The 17765-nt window shown below is 42.3% G+C and overlaps 1 protein-coding gene across 1 annotated transcript in view; it reads left to right on the forward strand.

Moving 5' to 3' along the window:
* The window catches only part of LOC121280052 (dynein heavy chain 5, axonemal-like), a 336766-nt gene extending 320259 nt beyond the window's left edge, over positions 1–16507 (forward strand). Inside the window, exons 79-82 of the mRNA XM_041191681.1 lie at positions 169–381; positions 1954–2106; positions 6584–6818; positions 16356–16507. Coding sequence (XP_041047615.1) covers positions 169–381; positions 1954–2106; positions 6584–6818; positions 16356–16507 — 753 coding nt within the window. The remainder of the gene's footprint in view (positions 1–168; positions 382–1953; positions 2107–6583; positions 6819–16355) is intronic.
* Positions 16508–17765: the final 1258 nt, after the last annotated feature.

Raw genomic sequence — 17765 nt, forward strand, 5'->3', positions numbered from 1 at the left:
TGTTTCTGAGCCACAACAGTGTACTATATAAATACAATTAATTGATATTGCCTCATTATTTCTGATATTTTATCATTCAATATTTTTGATAGATTGTCTTGTTTCACTGCAGGGTGGTAAATGAATTGCTTTTTACTTGACACATCAGTTTCCTCTTCTTTATTTCAGGTTAAAGAAAAATTGGCACAGATGGGTATTTTTCAGCCAATGAACATTTTCCTCCATCAGGAAATCGATCGTATGCAGCAAGTGATTACATTAGTGCGCAACACACTAATGGATTTGAAACTTGCCATAGATGGTTCAATTATTATGAGCGAAAACCTGCGAGATGCACTAGACTGCATGTATGATGCACGTATACCAGTCAGCTGGCTAAAAGTAAGATAGAAGCTTTATGAGTATCCATAATATTCATTTTGTGCAGTGATTGGGATGGAGTAGCTTCCATATAAACTATTATTTTAACCTGAATCTTTTGATTACCTAGATCATGCTAGGACATAAGGCAGTAAACTTCTTTCAGAATTTTGTCTAATTAACTCCTTCATCTGTTTTAAATGCAAATTTTCAAATAACCTGAAAAATGTTATGAAATCACCTGTGGATCACAGGCACAAACCCACACCCTACCTTCCAATGATGTAGCATACTGATATAGTGGCATTAGATTAAAGACTTTGCTCATTTACTATGTAGCTGTGACAAGTTGTTTATAATAATACTGTCATCTATGTAGGTATTAAATGTTAGTTGTAATGATGCTATGATCATTGTGTTAAAAGTTAAGCTCAGTAGCTGGATTAATAATCAAGAAGAAAGGTTGTCTGCAGGAGGCAAGTAATACAGTTTTTTGACTTGTGTGTGTCTGTATATATCAGGAAGTTGATCAGAGACAGCAAATCACCTCACAAAAGATCTATTCATCACAACTTACGTTTCGTTTATGATGTCAGAAATGAGAGGGCAGAAATTAGAGATCCTATAATGACCATTCTCTTTCCTCTATCAGATAGTTATTTTGAACAACTGCATGATGTTTTTTTTAAACATACATATATTTTATAAAGTCACTGTGCAATTGGCCACATAGCACTTAGAAGGCTACAGAGGGGTATATTGGGGTAGGCAATATGTTGTGCATATGTTGAGATCAGTGCAGTTTGACAGGCAAGATCATTTGGTAGGTGTTCCACATCCACCCTGAATCCATTGTAGTGTCCAACAGTTTCACTTTGGCTATCACAATGTAGCCAAATTTCGTTCCTTATCATGTACAAATTTAATTTTGACACTTTTATTCCTAGTGATGCTGCTTTCTGTCAGCAATTTCCCCCAATATTTTTATGTAGCTGACTGTGCAATAAACTCTGTTGTAGTACTTCTAACAGGCACGTTTGTGTATGCAGTTCATTTCTAGAGTTGCACAAAACAGTTGCAACATGAATCATAAATTGGAATCCATACAAATACTTAGTATAAATATGGCATAAATTACAGTAGTCAATATGTTTGATCAGACCTGAACCATTGTCAGCCACGTGGATGAGTGAACTTGGAAACAAATGCTTTTCCTGATGCAAACAGGATGCTCTTTTGAGAATCTGATTGATGTTTCTCACTAGGGCAGTGCAGTGGGAAATTCCACCTGTTGATATGTTGAAATAATTTCTATACATACTAGTTCCTCCTCTTAGCAAGATCTGACAGTTGATTGAATGAATATTTATTGATGTGTCATGCATGCCTCAATATGTTTATACCATCAAAAAGTGACCTGGAAACATTCCAATAATTGAATGCTTTGCAAAAAAACTAATAATTCTGATACAAATATATATTGTGCAAAATCTTTAGTAATGTACAGATTCTAGTTATGAAACATTTGGATGTATAGAACCTGTATTCAGTGTGCTGATATTGTATTATAGTTTCCTTTTCAATTTTACAAAGGCATCTTGGGCTTCAAGTACTTTGGGATTCTGGTTCACTGAGTTACTGGAAAGGAACCATCAGTTCCACTCTTGGGTTTTTGAAGGGAGGCCAAACTGCTTCTGGATGACAGGTTTCTTCAATCCCCAAGGATTCCTTACAGCTATGAGACAGGTCAGACAATAACAGACTATTTACATCTAGTTAACCTTATTGCAGATTACTGGGACTCAAATAGTAGAAACACTATCTGCGTATACCAGGGAAATTTGGACTAAACAACTGTTTATCAAACCTCTTTTGCAGCAGAGTGGTAAGATGAGGAGTTTGAACTTCATTACATATGATGGTTTCTCTCAAGGTGTCCCAAATCAAATTAAGTCAATTTTTTTAAGTGAAGTTTTAATTGATTCGTAGATTGGTTTCTGCACAGGAGGCTATTCACCCCACCCAGCTTTCTACAGGAGAAATTGAGTTAGTCCCACTTCCCTGTCTTTTCCCTGTAGCCCTGCATAGTTTTTCCTTTCAGGTGCTAATTCAATTCCCTTTTGAGAGCCATGATTGAATCTGCCTCCATCACCCCTTTGGGCAGTGCATTCCAAATCCTAACCACTTGCTGCATTAAAAATGGTTTTTCTTATGTTGCCTTTGGTTCTTTTGCCAATCACCTTAAATCTGTGTCCACTGGTTCTCAATCCTTTCACCAATGGGAACAATTTCTTCCTATCTACCTTGGCTAGACCCCTCATAACTTTGACCACTTCTATCAAATCTCCTCCCAAACCTTCTCTTCTCTAAGGAGAACAATCCCAGCTTCTCCAACCTATCCACATAACTAAAGTCCCTCACCACTGAAACCATTCTTGTAAATCTTTTCTGGATGGTCTCTCAAGCCTTTGTATCCTTCCAAAAATGCAAAGCCCAGGATTTCACACAATATTCCGGTCGAGGCTGAACTAGCGGTTTATAAAGGTGCATCATAACTTCCTTGCTTTTGTGCTCTATAGTCTTATTTATAAAGCCCAGGATCCTATATGTCTTTTTAACCATGTCCTGCTACTTTCAACAATGTCTCTGTTCTTGCACCTGCCCCCTCCACCTTTAGAATTTTAAGCTTTATTTTGTGTTGCTTCTCCTCATTCTTCCTACCAAAATGTATCACTTCACACTTTTCTGCAGTGAATTTCACTTGCTATGCATTTGTCCATTTCACCAGCCTGTGTCCTCTTGAAGTCTTTTGGTATCCTCCTCACAGCCCATTATACTGCCAAATTTTGAGTAATCTGCAAACTTTGAAATCATCCGCTGTACACCCAATTAATACCCCTGGGGTATAGGACTTCCTCCAGTCTGAAAAACAACCGTTCATCACTACTTGTTTCCTGTCACTTGGCCAATTTTGTATCCATGCTGCCAATGCCCTTTTATTCCATGGGCATCAACTTTGATGGTAAGCCTATTATGTGTTGTCCCACATGGGACTGGAGGAACTAAGTCTAAGTAAGTCTATTATATGGCACTTAGTTAAATGTCTTTTGAAAGTCCATATACACCACAACAATTACATTACCCTCATCAATCCTCTCTGTCACCTTGTCAAAAATTAACTTTGGCCTGGATTATCATTTCTAAAAGCTTTCCCACAACCAAAGTTAAACTGACTGCCCTGAAGTTTCTGGGTTTTTCCTTTCTTTTTTGAACAAGGGTGTTATATTTTTAATTATCCAGTGCCCTGACACCACCTCTCTAGCTAAGGAAGATTATGGCCATACCTCCACAATTTCCACTCTTCCTTCACTCAGCATCCATAATCCATCCCATCTGGCCCAGGTGATAGCCAGCCTGTCAAATACATTCTCCTTATCAACTTTTGCCCATCCAACATATCAACCAAATCTCCTCTTTCACTTTGGTTTTCCAGCATCTTCTTCCTTAGTAAAGGCAAATGCAAAGTATTCAGCCATGCTCTCCGCCTACATGAGTGATCTCCTTTATGTTCCTTAATCAGCTCACCCCTCATCTCACTACCGTCTTACTACTTATACACTTATAGAAGACTTGTGTTCCATTTCATCTTAGCTGCCAGTCTCTTCTCATACTCTATCTTTATGCCCCTCATTTCCTTTTTCACTTCCACGCTGATATTTTCTATATTTGGCCAGGTTCTCAATTGTATTATCAACCTGATATCTGTTGTATGTCTTGTTTTCTGATTCATCTTATTCTCTACCTCTCTTGTCATCCAAGGAATTTTGATTGACTTACTTTTCCCCTCTGTGGGAACTCTGTTTTTCTCTTCACAATTGCTGCCAGATCTGCTGAGTATTTCCAACACTTTCTGACTTTCTCTACGCCCTGCTATGAGCTATAAAACATCCAATGCAGCATGAGTCTTGTTTAAAGATAGCCCATCTTTCTGTTAAATTCTGTCTGTCAATTGGTTGATTTCAATTTATCCAGGCCAGATCCATTCTCATCCCTGAATTAGAGGTGAAACTTCTAGCAACTAATCCAAGCTGATAATTGAATAAAAACAAATTACTGCAGATCCTGAAATTTGAAATAAAAAGAGAAAATGCTGGAATAACTCAGTAGGTCAGGCAGCATCTGTGGACTCAAAACATTAACTCTGTTTCTGTCTCCACAGATGCTGCCAGACCTGATGATTGAGTAGTCTGTTTCATAATGGATGTCCATATTTTACCACTTCCCATCCAGAGAGAGATTCTAAAAATAGCTTAAGAGACTTCCTTTCTCTTCTTATGGTGTCAGAATCATGTTCAAAACATAAAATATGCTCATAGCAAGTGCACAAGGAAACTATAGTTGATCAAGAGAGCATACTATGTTAACTTACCCTGTTACAATGTAAAGTGACTCAAGGTCAACAAGGAAGTGCTGAGGTGTTCTACCATTTGTACAATTCAACTTAAACTCTAAGATTTTAGCAACATGTGTCGCTGAAAGAGCCTCAGTATCTTCCAGTGTTTAGGTAACATCTCTTTGCCTTCAGGCAGTACTGTTTCAAACTTTGAGTAATGCCACCATGAAGAAATACTCCATCTAAAGTGGTATTGAAGCTACGTGAATTTATCTATAAGGGCAGAACCCAGCAGAATAATAAAAGCAAGATACTGTAAATGCTGCAAATCTGAAATAAAAACAGCAAGTACTGGAAATACTCAGCAAGCCTGGCAGCATCTATGGAGAGAGAAACTGATTTAATGTTTTTGAGTCAAATATGTCTTGTCATCAGAACTGAAGTTGACCCTTTGTCAAAACTGCGGGTACTTACAGATGTAACAGTTTTTAAGCAAGGGGTTGGGTGATGCAGTTGGGGGTGAGATGAGGGGAGGAAAGAACAAAAGAGAAGATCTGTGATAGGTTGGAAGGCATCTGTTAAGCACTCCAAGTTCTGACAAAGAGGCATCAACCTGAAATGTCAACTCTGTTTTTCTCTTCACAATTGCTGCCAGATCTGCTGAGTATTTCCAACACTTTCTGACTTTCTCTACACCCTGCTACGAGCTATAAAACATCCAATGCGGCATGAGTCATTAAGAATATCATGGAAACTTTGCAGTCATTGTCTTTTATTGATATATGTGAATCAATTTCTACCACAATAAAACAGGTCCTAAATTTCTTTGGATGGAGGAACAGATAAAAAATATTCCCCTCCCAACTTTAAGGCATCGAACTGATTGTTCTATTCAAGATGGCCAGGCGGTGAAGGATACAACTGGAGCCGATTCTTTCCATAGTTAAAAGCTTTTACAGAGATCCACATCACAAACATGCACTGCCAAACCCAACAAGCACAGTTTTAGTCTGCTCCAATAAATGCAAGTGAATTACCTGTTAATACCCACCACCTGAATACAATTAAACACTCCATTAATATACAATTAACGCAAATGGCAATTTCAATTTCATTTCCTAGTCAGTGCCAACATACTTCTCTTTCCGCCTTTACACTTGCAATTTCCTTTCCACAGATCTGCCAGATCTGCGACTATATTTTTCCTAGGAATCCTATGTGAAATGAGTTTGTGTTGTATTAGTTCAGTTCCTCATTAACATAGGAAGGTAGTATAAAATCCTCCATAAAATTCTGCATTAAATAACTTGTATAATTCAGGGAGGGTATATTGTTCACTATTGTGGGTTGAACTATTTAAACTGCTTTGTACCAGGGAGTGTACATTTGAGGTTGAAGTTAATTCTACACTAATGTGTAGAATTGAAACATTTATTATGCATCTGTGTGTATTATGCACGACCTGCTAACTTTGATGTTATCTGGATTAGATTTTGCATTTTTCAGTGTTGACCTTTTTTACCTCGATAAATGCAAAATTCAATAAAAAAGAAAAAAAGTACAAAGTTTGACTCCTTAGCAACGTCTCACTAAATGGCAAAGACCCTAAAATCACCTCTGATGACATCTTTAACTTTCCAAGTCATGTTGAACAGATCCAAGGCTTTGTTTGACATTTTGTAATTAGTATTTAGAAAAGTTAACTAAAGACTTTGAGGAAGTCTAGCAACAATACCACTCTGGATTGTTGCTGTTTAACATTAATATGCGATTAGACATCTTCCCTGTGCATTGTGTGTTAACATGAGCTTTTCTTTTAACTAATAATAGGAGGTTACTCGGCTTCATAAGGGCTGGGCTCTAGACAGTGTGGTGCTTCACAATGATGTCACTAGATCATCAAAGGAAGATGTTACGCAGCCTCCTTATGAGGGTGTCTATGTCTATGGCCTGTACCTAGAGGGTGCTGGATGGGACAGACGTAACAACAAACTCACAGAATCGAAACCAAAAGTTCTGTTTGAAATTCTGCCTGTTATTCATATCTCTGCCATTAACCACCACAGTAAGTCAGAAAAAATGTTCACACTTAGCACTGCATTGAAAGATATTGCACTTACGATTTGTCTCATAGCACTGACAATTGGATGTTAATGTCATCAATTCAATGTTTGCAGCATTTATGTAATTTCAATTTAGAAATCCAGAAACTTTTGTCAGTGATTTCTTGCTTCTTAACGGGATGTGCAGTTGAAATCTTCACAGATGGAAGTCTTCTGAAGTCACTTGAATTGATGTAAACAAGGAGGAAGTGTTGAATAGACTGTCACTACTTAAAGTTGACAAGGCAGTGGGACCAGATACGGTGCATCCAGGATATTGAGGGAAGTGAGAGCAGAAATTGCATGGGCGTTGGCCATAATCTTTCAGTCTTCCCTAGACTCAGATGGTGGTGCCAGAGGATTGGAGAATTGCAAACATTACACACTTGTTCAAAAATGGTTGTAAGGATAAGACCAATAATTACAGATCAGTTACTTTAACTTCAGTGGTGGCAAGATTCTAGAAACAATTATTTGGGACAGAATTAGTAGTCCCGAACTTGCTGGAGTTTTTTGAAGAGGTAACAGAAAAGGTCAATGAGGGTAATGCTGTTGATGTGGTGTACATGGACGTTCAAAAAGCATTTGACACAGTGCCACACAACAGACTTGTGCGAAAAGTTATTGCTCATGGAATAAAAGGGACAGTAACAACATGCATACAAAATTGGCTGAAAAATAGGAAGCAGAGAGCAACGGTCAATGGATATTTTTCGGGCTGGAGGAAGGTTTGTAGTGGAGTTCCCCAGGGCTCGGTATTGGGACCCTTGCTTTTCCTGATATATATTAATGATCTAGATCTTGGTGTGCAGGGTACGATTTCAAAGTTTGTAGATGATACAAACCTTGGGAGTGTTGTGAACTGCGAGGAGGACGGTGTGCAACTTCAAGGGGACATGGTCAAGTTGGTGGAGTGGGCAGATAGTTGGCTGATGAAGTTCAATGTGGAGAAATGTGAGATGATGCATTTTGGTAGGAAGAATATGGACAGACAATCTAAAGTAAGGGGTGAAATTTTGAAGGGGGTCCAGGAGCAGAAAGACTTGGGTGTATATGTGCATAAATCATTGAATGTGGCGGGACAGGTGGAGAGAACAGTTAATAGAGCATATAGAGCTTTATTAATAGGGGCATAGAGTACAAGAGCAGGGAGGTTATGCTGAATTTATATAAGACCCTTATTAGACCTCAGCTGGAATATTGTGTACAGTTCTGGGTGTCATATTATAGGAAGGATGTGAACAGATTGGAGAGAGTGCAGAAGAGGTTTACAAGAATTTTTCCAGGGATGAGAAACTTCAGCTATGAGGATAGATTGGAGAGGTTGGGACTATTCTCCTTGGAGAGAAGAAGGCTAACAGGAGATTTGATAGAGATGTTCAAAATCATGACGGGGTGGGATGGAATGGATAGGGAGGGTCAAGAATGAGAGGGCATTAAGTAATTTGCAAAAGAAGCAAATGTGATGTGCGAAAAAACTTTTTCACACGAGTGGTTCGGGCCTAGAATGCACTGCCTGGAAGTGTGGTGGAGGCAGGTTCAATCGAGGCATTCAAAAGGGCATTAGATGATTATTTGAACAGAAATAATGTGCAAGGGTTTGGGGAAAAGGCAAGGCAATCACACTAGGTCATACTACTCATTCAGAGAGCTGGTGCAGACACAATGGGCCAAATGGCCCCTTCTGTGCTGCTAAAATTCTATGATTCTGCTTTTATGCTTTTAAAAACCCTTGAAAATGTTATGCCTTGTTGAATGAGTTGTACCTGAGTTTCTGAGGGTTCCTTCAGTTTAGCTGGCATGTGTGAATAGCAGAAATTGATGTCAGTTTCACAATTATAAGGACAGTGAACGCTGACAGTCACACCATCATTATAACAATTCAGGCCTACATATTTCACAATCTCAATTTGCCATCATTTTTGTTTCACACCATTAAGAAATAAATTCATGCAGAAGGATGCATCTAAAATTAATGGAATTATTACTAAAGGAGAGAGTAGAAGAATATCTAGAAATGAGAAATATAATATTGAATAGCCAGCATAAATTTCAAAATCTTGCTCAACCAACCTTATTGAATTTTTGAGGAAGTAGCAGAGAGATTGGATAGTAGTAATGTATTAAATATATTTATCTGGATTTTAAAAAGACCTTCGATAATGTGCCCCATAACAGACTAAAGAATAATGTCAGAGAATGTGGAGTCAGAGTGGCAGAATGGACAGCTAGCTAGCTTTAAGACAAAAAGCAGAGATTGAGAATAAAGGGTAGATGTTCAGAGTGGCAGAAGGTGAGAAGTGATGCACCACAAGGATCTGTGCCAGGACCATTGCTATTCAGAATTTGTACGTTAAGGACTTGGACTTTGGAATCAAAAACACAATTTTTAAATTTTCGGATGATGCCAAATTTTAGCAGGGTTAGGGAAATAGTCAAGACTGCAACAAATTACTTGAGGACATTAATAAATTTGCAGAATGGACAAATAATTGGCAAATTAAGTTCAACACAGATATATGTGCAGTAGTACGTATTAGTAGGAAAAATAGAGAGATCATTTATTACTTGGAAGGTTGACGTCTAGGTCAATCACTAAGATGTGGCGCCACAGGTTAGCAAGGCCATAAGAAAAGCCAGACAAACACTAGGGGGAGAATTTTCCCCATGTCAGGTGGGCCATGCGGAAGCGGGCGCGCTCCCGATTGCCTCCTGCGAGTGGGTCTGCGCCACCATTTTACGTGGCAGGCCAATTAAGTCCCACCCAGCGTAGTTCACGACTCCCATGAATAGCGGGAGTGGGCAGGCGGCAGCGGGCATGCAATGGCTGCTGGGTCCAATGGCGACCCGGCGACCTGTTTAAATGAAAGACTGGCAGCCTTTGCAAGTCTGCTCGCAATGGCTGGGAGAAGAGCACATCAGAGGGGCAATGTGCCTGACGCAAGTCCGGAGGGAAGGCAGTGTGCCCCTCGTTTCTCCAACGAGTGCCTAGCTGCCCTCCTGGGGGAGGTGGCAGTGCGGTGGGAGATTCTTCTTACAAGGAACGGGAGGCGGAGGCCTCCCCACCTGACCAAAAGTGCGTGGGAGGAGGTGGCCAAGAGTATCAGGTCCCGTGATGTGGTGCAGCGCACGTGGGTCCAGTGCCACAAAAGATTCAATGATCTCCTGTGCTCACGAAGGGTGAGTACCATGTTGCCTCAAGTCACTTAATACAGCCGTCACCCTTTCCCCCAGCCCTCCCCCTTCCCCAATTCATCTGCTGGTCTTTGTGCTCCACATGCTTGTGCCTTCTTGCTTAGCAAAGTGACACCTTGTGGTCCCACATTTGAAGGAAGCAACATTTGGGCAATGGTGGGGTGGGTAAGCCCTGGCTTCTTTGGGTGAGTGTGCGGCAGCTGTGGGGTGACGAAGAGCTGGAGTCCTGCAGTGTCTCATTCTGGCTGGGGTGGCAGGGATGCGATGGAAATTCAGGTGCAGGCTGGACTAATCAATGCTCCTCTCTCCTTTTCAGGAGAAGACTGTGCACAATTCCGCATAACGAATTTGGACTGGTGGAGGGCAGGCTCAGTTGGCCATCCTAACGGCTTACGAGCAGCAGGCCATGGATCTGGAGAGGCACCATACCCCCAGGTCCACACCGGTGGTGGTGAGGCTGGGGTGGCATGGGGAGGTATGTTTGGCGAGCACTCAGGTCACCATGTGTGTCACAGAAGCCATGGCACTGCTGAATGCTCAGTGATTGAAGTTAGCAACATGCGTTGACCATTGATTATGGAAGGATGAGCGCATAATGATCTGGGAGAGCAGCATGCAAGTTGACATTGTCTGCACTGTAACTAATCAAATGTCCTTTGTCTTCCTTTCAACATCACCAGAGCAGGGCCAGGAGGAGGAGGCAGAGGGCCCAGCTCTCACCCCTGAAGCCCCAGAGCAAATCCACTCACCAGTGTCACACCATCTCAGCCCCCCAGGCAGGCACCAGTGCAGATACTAGCACCTCAGTGAGAATTAGATCTTCGGCTAGTGTCCCTGGGCACGTCAGTGAGGGCACTTCACACTCACTTGAGGTGCGGGCAGAGACAGAGTGTGCCCAGGGTGCTGCCAGTCGGAGGACTGCTGGGGACCAGGCACATGCTCGGTTGGTAGCTGGTAATGTGCCTCTGGAGTCATCTGTGAGGCAGCAAATGCTGGAAGTGCAGCCGAGTGTGCGGGAGGATCTGCCGGAGATACATGAGGCTATGCGTGGCATGGTGCCCTTCCTTGAGGAGTCCATGTGGAGCATCGCCAATGCTTTGAGCCTCATGGCTGAGCGCCATGCTTCTTCCATGGAGAGAGTAGCGACTCTCGTGGAGAGGATCCTCCAGGAGACCAATCAGGGCCTCCTGGGATTGCACTCAGACCAGCAAGCCCTCACAGCGGCATTGACCACAGTTGGTTAGTGCCAGTGTGGGATATAGTTTGGGCACCAAGTATCCTAGCTTGGTGCCCATCCATCTACAGTGAGCAGGAGGTCCGAAGCGACCTCATGTCAGCACAGCAGCTGCCTGTTGTCTCTGCGGGCTCCTCTCAGAGTGCTCCGGATGAGGGCTGCATCTCCTCCCCCCCTCTGCCAGTGACCGTGGCATTCGATGAGGCTGCGGCGACTGGGGAGAAGCCAGCTGTGGAACTGGCCGCTTCTTCCCAGGAGGGGCCACCAAATGCTCCACAGGCCAGAGGATGTCTGTCAAGGTCATCGAGGTCAACAGGACAGCAGAGTGAGCAGGCTGTCTCAGCTGCCAGTGCCAGCGAGGGGACAGCACCTAGACGTAGCACCTGTAAGCATAAATTTAAGGCACCTTAGGCACAGCATGGGTTTCTCACTGGTGCTTTTATGTTGGCCCATAGTAGTTTCTGGGAGACTTAGTGTGATGTCCAACACCTTTTTTTTTGCTTCATGAAGTTACATTTGTTCGCTCAATAAATTTTGACGTGTTGCCTTGCCTCAGGGTGATTCCTTACTTCTGCAAGTGGAAGAGAAGCCATGATGTTATGAGTGAGTTGTTTGACATTGAGCTTTATTGAGAAGGGCCTCAGTTAATGTTAGTATCCAGGCTGATTTAGCACTCAGGTATAGAGTGTGGAACCTGCAGCCCTGGCGTGTGTTGATTGTCCATCTATGGTGGGCTAGCTGGAGGTTCTTTGGATTAAAACCTCCCAGGTTTCCCTGCCTCCCTGAAGTATGCCCGGATCAGCGTTTGTCCCCTCAGCATTCTCTTGTGCACGTTCATCCTCGGGCTCACTGCTGGACTCATCATGTGCTTCCAGAGCAACTGCGTCTACATCTTGCTCGTCCACTGTGTCACCCCTTTCCAGTGCCAGATTGTGGAGAGCGCAGCATGCAACCACTATCAGCGACACACAATCTGGGGGGTATTGGAGTGCACCCCCTGAGTGGTCCAGGCATCGGAAGTGCATCTTGAGAAGGCCGATGGTTCTCTCCATCACAGCCCTTGTGGAGCCATAGCTCCTATTGTACCGCTGCTCAGCTTCTGTTCTTGGTTGACAGACAGGCGTCATGAGCCATCTTCTGAGGGGATAGCCCTTGTCACCCAGCAGCCAACCATCCCGCCGGGCTGGAGCACTAAAGAGTCTCGGCACCTGGGAGCATCTGAATATGTAAGCTGCCTGGGTACCTTGAACGGACTTGCAGAATTTGCATCCTGTGATCACACACTATCTGCATGTTCATGGAGTGGAAGGCCTTTCTGTTGATGAAGGCACCGGACTCACCTGCGGGTGCCTTGATGGTCACATGTGTACAGTCTATAGCACCCTGGACATGGGCGAAGCCAGCAATGGCTGTGAAGCCTCTGACTCGCTCTGTCTGGCTGGCCTTGTCCCAGTGGTAGCGGATGAAAGTCAATGCATGCCTGAATAGAGCGTCTGTCACCTGCTTGACACAAGTGTGGACAGCTGATAGGGAGACTCCGCAGAGATCACCCACTGACACCTGGAAAGAGCCGGAGGCATAGAGGTTGAGGGTAGCCGTGACCTTTAGAGCCATTGGTATGTAGTGCCTGCCCACATAGTTTGCAGAGATCTCAGGCCCTATCGTCTAACAGATGGAGGTGACTATCTCCCTTGAGAGACGGAGCCTCCTTTGGCAATGGACCTCAGACATATTGAGGTTGCTGCTTCGCCGCCTGTATACCCCAGCAGCTGGATAGTGGCATGTTCTACAGCCCCTTCTGCCTTGGACTTCCTGTTGGCCCTGTGCCCCTTGTGCCTGCGCCTCTCCTCCCAATGGTAGCTCCCCTGGAGGCTGAGTGTTGTCTCCTGGCCTCCTCCTCCTTCTGGCCCTCCCTTCCTCCTCCGAGGAGTTGCCTCCAGTGTAGAGCATAACTTCCATTCCCAGGCTAAGGGAAGGCTTCCTGAAAGCTGCAGGCCCCAAAAATGATGGTTACAGTAGAGTTTTGACCAAGGCTTTTACTCCTGTCCAAGCAGCTGGTATGAGTTTTGAAGTATTCCTGCTCACATAGGCAAGTATAAGTAACTTTCACACTTAAATACCTGAAAGATCACATTCACGAACCCACTTACCCCTCTTATCCCGCCTGTGGATGAGGTTTATAAATGCCTCTTACCTGCTTGCCCATTGCGCCCATGCGATGTCCTGAAGATCACGTGAGCTGCAAAAAATTACATTCAGTTGCTGCCTCAAGGGCCTTAATTGATGGTGGGTGTGTATCCGAATTTATAGCGTGCCCGCCTTCTGAAATATCGCAATGGGACGCATGGGCGTTCCGCCCCAAATGCCAATGGAAAATTCTGTCCTAGGTTTTATTTCTAAGGGGATAGAATTGAAAAATAGGAAAGTTATGCTGTCTCAGACCTTGGTGAGACCACACTTAAAGAGTATTGTGGGCAGTTCTGGTCACTATATTGTAAAAAAGGATATGGAGGCACTGGAGAGGGTGCAGAGAAGATTTACAAGGATGATACCAGAAACGTGTGTGCATATGTTTTGGAAAGAATCGACAGACTGGGTTTATTTTCTCTTAAAGAAAGAAGACTGAGACGTAACCTAATAAAAGTCTTTAAAATTATGAAAAATTTTGATACAGTGGATACAGAGAGAATGTTTACTCTAGTGGAGAAGAGATCATCAATATAGATAGTCACCAAATTCAGAAGAAACTTTTTTACCTAAAGAGCGGTGAGAATGTGAAACTCGCTATCACAAGGAGTGGTTGAAGTGAAAAGTATAAATGCATTTATAAGGAAACTAAGCAAGCATATGAGAGAGAAAGGGAATAGATGGTTATGATAATAGATTTAGATGAGAAAGGAAGAAAGAAAGCTCAAGTAGAGCATAAACACTGGAACAGAATGGTTAGACTGAATAGTTGTTTCTGTGCTCTATGTCTTACGTAAGGTTATGGTGTATTGAAATATGCAACAATAAGTGCATGTGTGAAACATGTAATATACCACAATGTTGCATGTGTCTATAATAGAATATTTGGTTGAATCACTGGAATATCTATGATATGAAGTAAAGAAAAATAATGCAAGGTTCAGTAAGAAACCAAGCACGAGAACAAATAACCAGCTCAAAAATTGACCAATGGGTTGCATCTCAGTGGTATTCTCATGAGATTTTCCGAGGTCAGGGAAGATTTATTAAATTGCCTGCTACTGGTTAGTGCCCAAAACACTAGAGGCACATCAGGCTTGCTTGCCGAGAGGTTGGAACATCTGAAAAATTAGTGCAGATGGTGGAGTACTCTCTTGGAAGAATAATTTGACGCCCTCGTTGACTCCATTTGAGACTTGTTTCCTGGCCCTGTTTCTCCCTCTAACTTTATTTAATTCTCTTTTCCAGAACATGGTCAGTGAAAGTTCTACAGTGAACCTCTTGTATCTTGCCTGAATAGCTATTCTTCTAGATTGAGTGGTAATGGGCTATTTGACTTTGGGGTACCAGAGAAGTCCAGCATCCACACCTGCACTTCCAGCAATGATCACTGTCTGGAGTGAGAGCCTTAGTCAGTGTTTGTTAGGATCCTGTTAGGGACCAGCAACTTTTTGTTTAAAGCAGACAAAGTTTGAAATCCTGGTTACCCAATTAGGAGAATAAAACCGCAAGTTTCCACAGTTTTAAGCAAACAAAATAAACTTTAGTATTGCTGAGAAAAGAGACATGCTGTTGTTACAGACAGGGGTGGGAGGCAAATCTTTTTTGCTGTCTTTATAAGCAGAGGTGTTTTAATTTTTGGAAAATGCTGTGAGGTCAATTTTTAAAATGACTCACAGCAAACTCTCTTTAGGGTTAAATCGGATGTATAGTTTATTCCCACATTCAAACCTCTTTCAATGTCCCTCCAGATAGTCAGCCTGCAGAGGTCACGGCAATCAGTGACTGTCTCCCAGTATCCAGGGTCAATGTCCCTTGCAGGTGTTCTTGTAACGAAGGTATGGATGCCCAGTAGGTCATGACCTAGTGGCCAGTTCACCATACAGAAGGTCTTTGGGTATAGAGCTGTCATCCATCTAATGAATGTAGCTGAGACAGTGCAGATATTGTTGGCTTAGCAATGGGTGTATGCTGATAGAATTAACAAACTCCAGAACCTCTGAGTTGGTGATCTGGTCCTGCCAAGAGATGCTAAGGATATGCCTCTGAAAGCAAAGGTAGAAACTGTTCAGCATATGAATTTTAACATATGGTGAGAACACAAAGTTGGTAGACTTGCAGTCTGATGTTCTCAATCAGGTTGCTGTATTCCACACTCTTACTCAGCATTGGAGATAACAACTGCAGCTTTTGCAATGTGTTTTTTTTTCAGCATCAAGTGACAGATTTTTGGTGAAAGTAGAGCCTATGTATGTGACTTTATCAACAAGTTCCAGCATCATATTGTAAGTGCTGATTGACAGTGGTATGACAAGGTCCTGAACCATGACATTTATCTTCCTGATGTTCCTGGTCAAAGTAAACTCTTTACAGGCATCAGAGACTCTGTCCATTTATCACTGAAGGTGTTCCTCATTATGGAATGCTTGGGCAGCATTCCATGGCATAGAGCAACACTCTGATGTGGATTTGGCATATTTTTATCTTTATTTCAGAAGGGCAAGCCTGAACAGCTTTCTGTCAGTTCTGGTATATAGCTAGACACCTTTTGTAGATGACTTGAAGGCACATGACAACAGCAAAGAGTATCTGTTCCAGAACACAATCTTGTTTGACCCCACTGTGAATGTTGCCCCTTCATAGCTAAGGTTACCCACCATGTTGTCACGGAAAGAGGAGATCATACTGAGCAGCTTCAAGGGTAGCTAATTTTCTCCAACAGTTTAAATAGACTGCCTCTGCTCACATGGTTGAATGCCTTGGTGAGGCTGATGAAATGATTCTACCCTATCTTTTATTGGCTTGATCCAGTCCTTTATATTTCTTGGATATAACATTATGACACTTGGTTACTTCTGCAGTTTTGTTTTTGTCCTTTTTACAGGTTCTAAAGATACATGGTTGTATTCCTGTCCTATTTATAAAAAGCCTGTGAGAACAGATCTGAATTATATTGCTGCTGTTGACTTGAGAACAAACCGATCTCCTGATCACTGGGTACTGAGAGGTGTTGCATTACTCTGCGATGTGAAATAAGATGTACAGATGAATTGTGTATACTGTACTGTATAATGTAATCATGGGAATGGACATGTGGCAGCACACAAATGGTGGGGAATTATGTTGACCAAAAATTATCACTGATATGTTACAACTATACTCCAGTTGACTTATTGCAATGTATGAACTGTCATTCTATCCCCCCAGGTTATGACATGATTTGTTTAGCAACAGATGAAAGCTATTGGTAAACACACAAAAATATATCCTTTTTTGACAGCTTTAAATAATTACTTGTAATTGTCATACAAAGCCTGGCCAGTGTTTGGCCATAATTGATAGTGATTGTGCATTTTTTAGCACAGATCTGGTTCCACACATGCATTCTGATTCCACACAATCAGACAGATGACTCTGGAGTCTGTTAAATATAGCGGATGGGACCCAGGTGTGGATGTCCCACTCCCATTTCTGGCTGATACAATTTTTGCTGGTTGGGAAAAGGGGGCGGGGCATGAATTGCACAGACATGAAATGCAAATCTGCTTGGCCATTTGAAAATAATGCTAAGTTTAAGCAGACCCCATTTTCACTGTTCCAGGGTCCTTAACCCAAAGTTTTGGAGTCACAAATCTATGGAGGCATTAATGCTCTTGAAGGGCTGTTAAGGTCTGTTTAAGTGTCATGATCTTAAGTTATTTAAATCCCAACTCTTTAAAAACAAAAAAAGACTAGGATGCAGCTCTATCAATTAGAGTAAAAGAAAAACATGCTGCTGAAGTGCATTGATTGACAGGCCATCTGGCATAGTTCAGGAAAAAATATGACCACCTGTTAGTGCGGTTTCATTAGACATTTCCCAAGGGCTGTTATTACAGCTGAGTCCCTTATGAATGCTTGGCCCAATTTCAAACTGTCAAAAACCACTTATCTCAGAAGAGTCTGAGTTCACATTTTGATAACTTTAAGAGGCTACTAAGGGATTAGCCAACTTTGATGTGGTTACTGAATAGAAGTTTGTTTTTTTTAAAAACAGGTTGACCACTGAAGGGGATTTAAAATCTTTGCGTTTCATGAATGAGAAGTTTTCTTTAACTGTATCAAGCTTGTATGTGTGAGAGCTCTATTAAATTGTTATAAGTTTTTTTTTCATCTCCACATGGCTCCTAAGGTGTGCCCATATTGTATATTGGGTGAGTGGCTATGGAGGTGACATGAGGTTATCAGGTGGCATGGAAGGGGTATGAGGTAGCATGGGGCTGTGAGGTGGCATTGAGGGTTGAGGGGGAGGAGT

This window comes from Carcharodon carcharias, chromosome 7 (genome assembly GCF_017639515.1).
Source record: "Carcharodon carcharias isolate sCarCar2 chromosome 7, sCarCar2.pri, whole genome shotgun sequence".
Lineage (NCBI taxonomy): Eukaryota > Metazoa > Chordata > Chondrichthyes > Lamniformes > Lamnidae > Carcharodon > Carcharodon carcharias.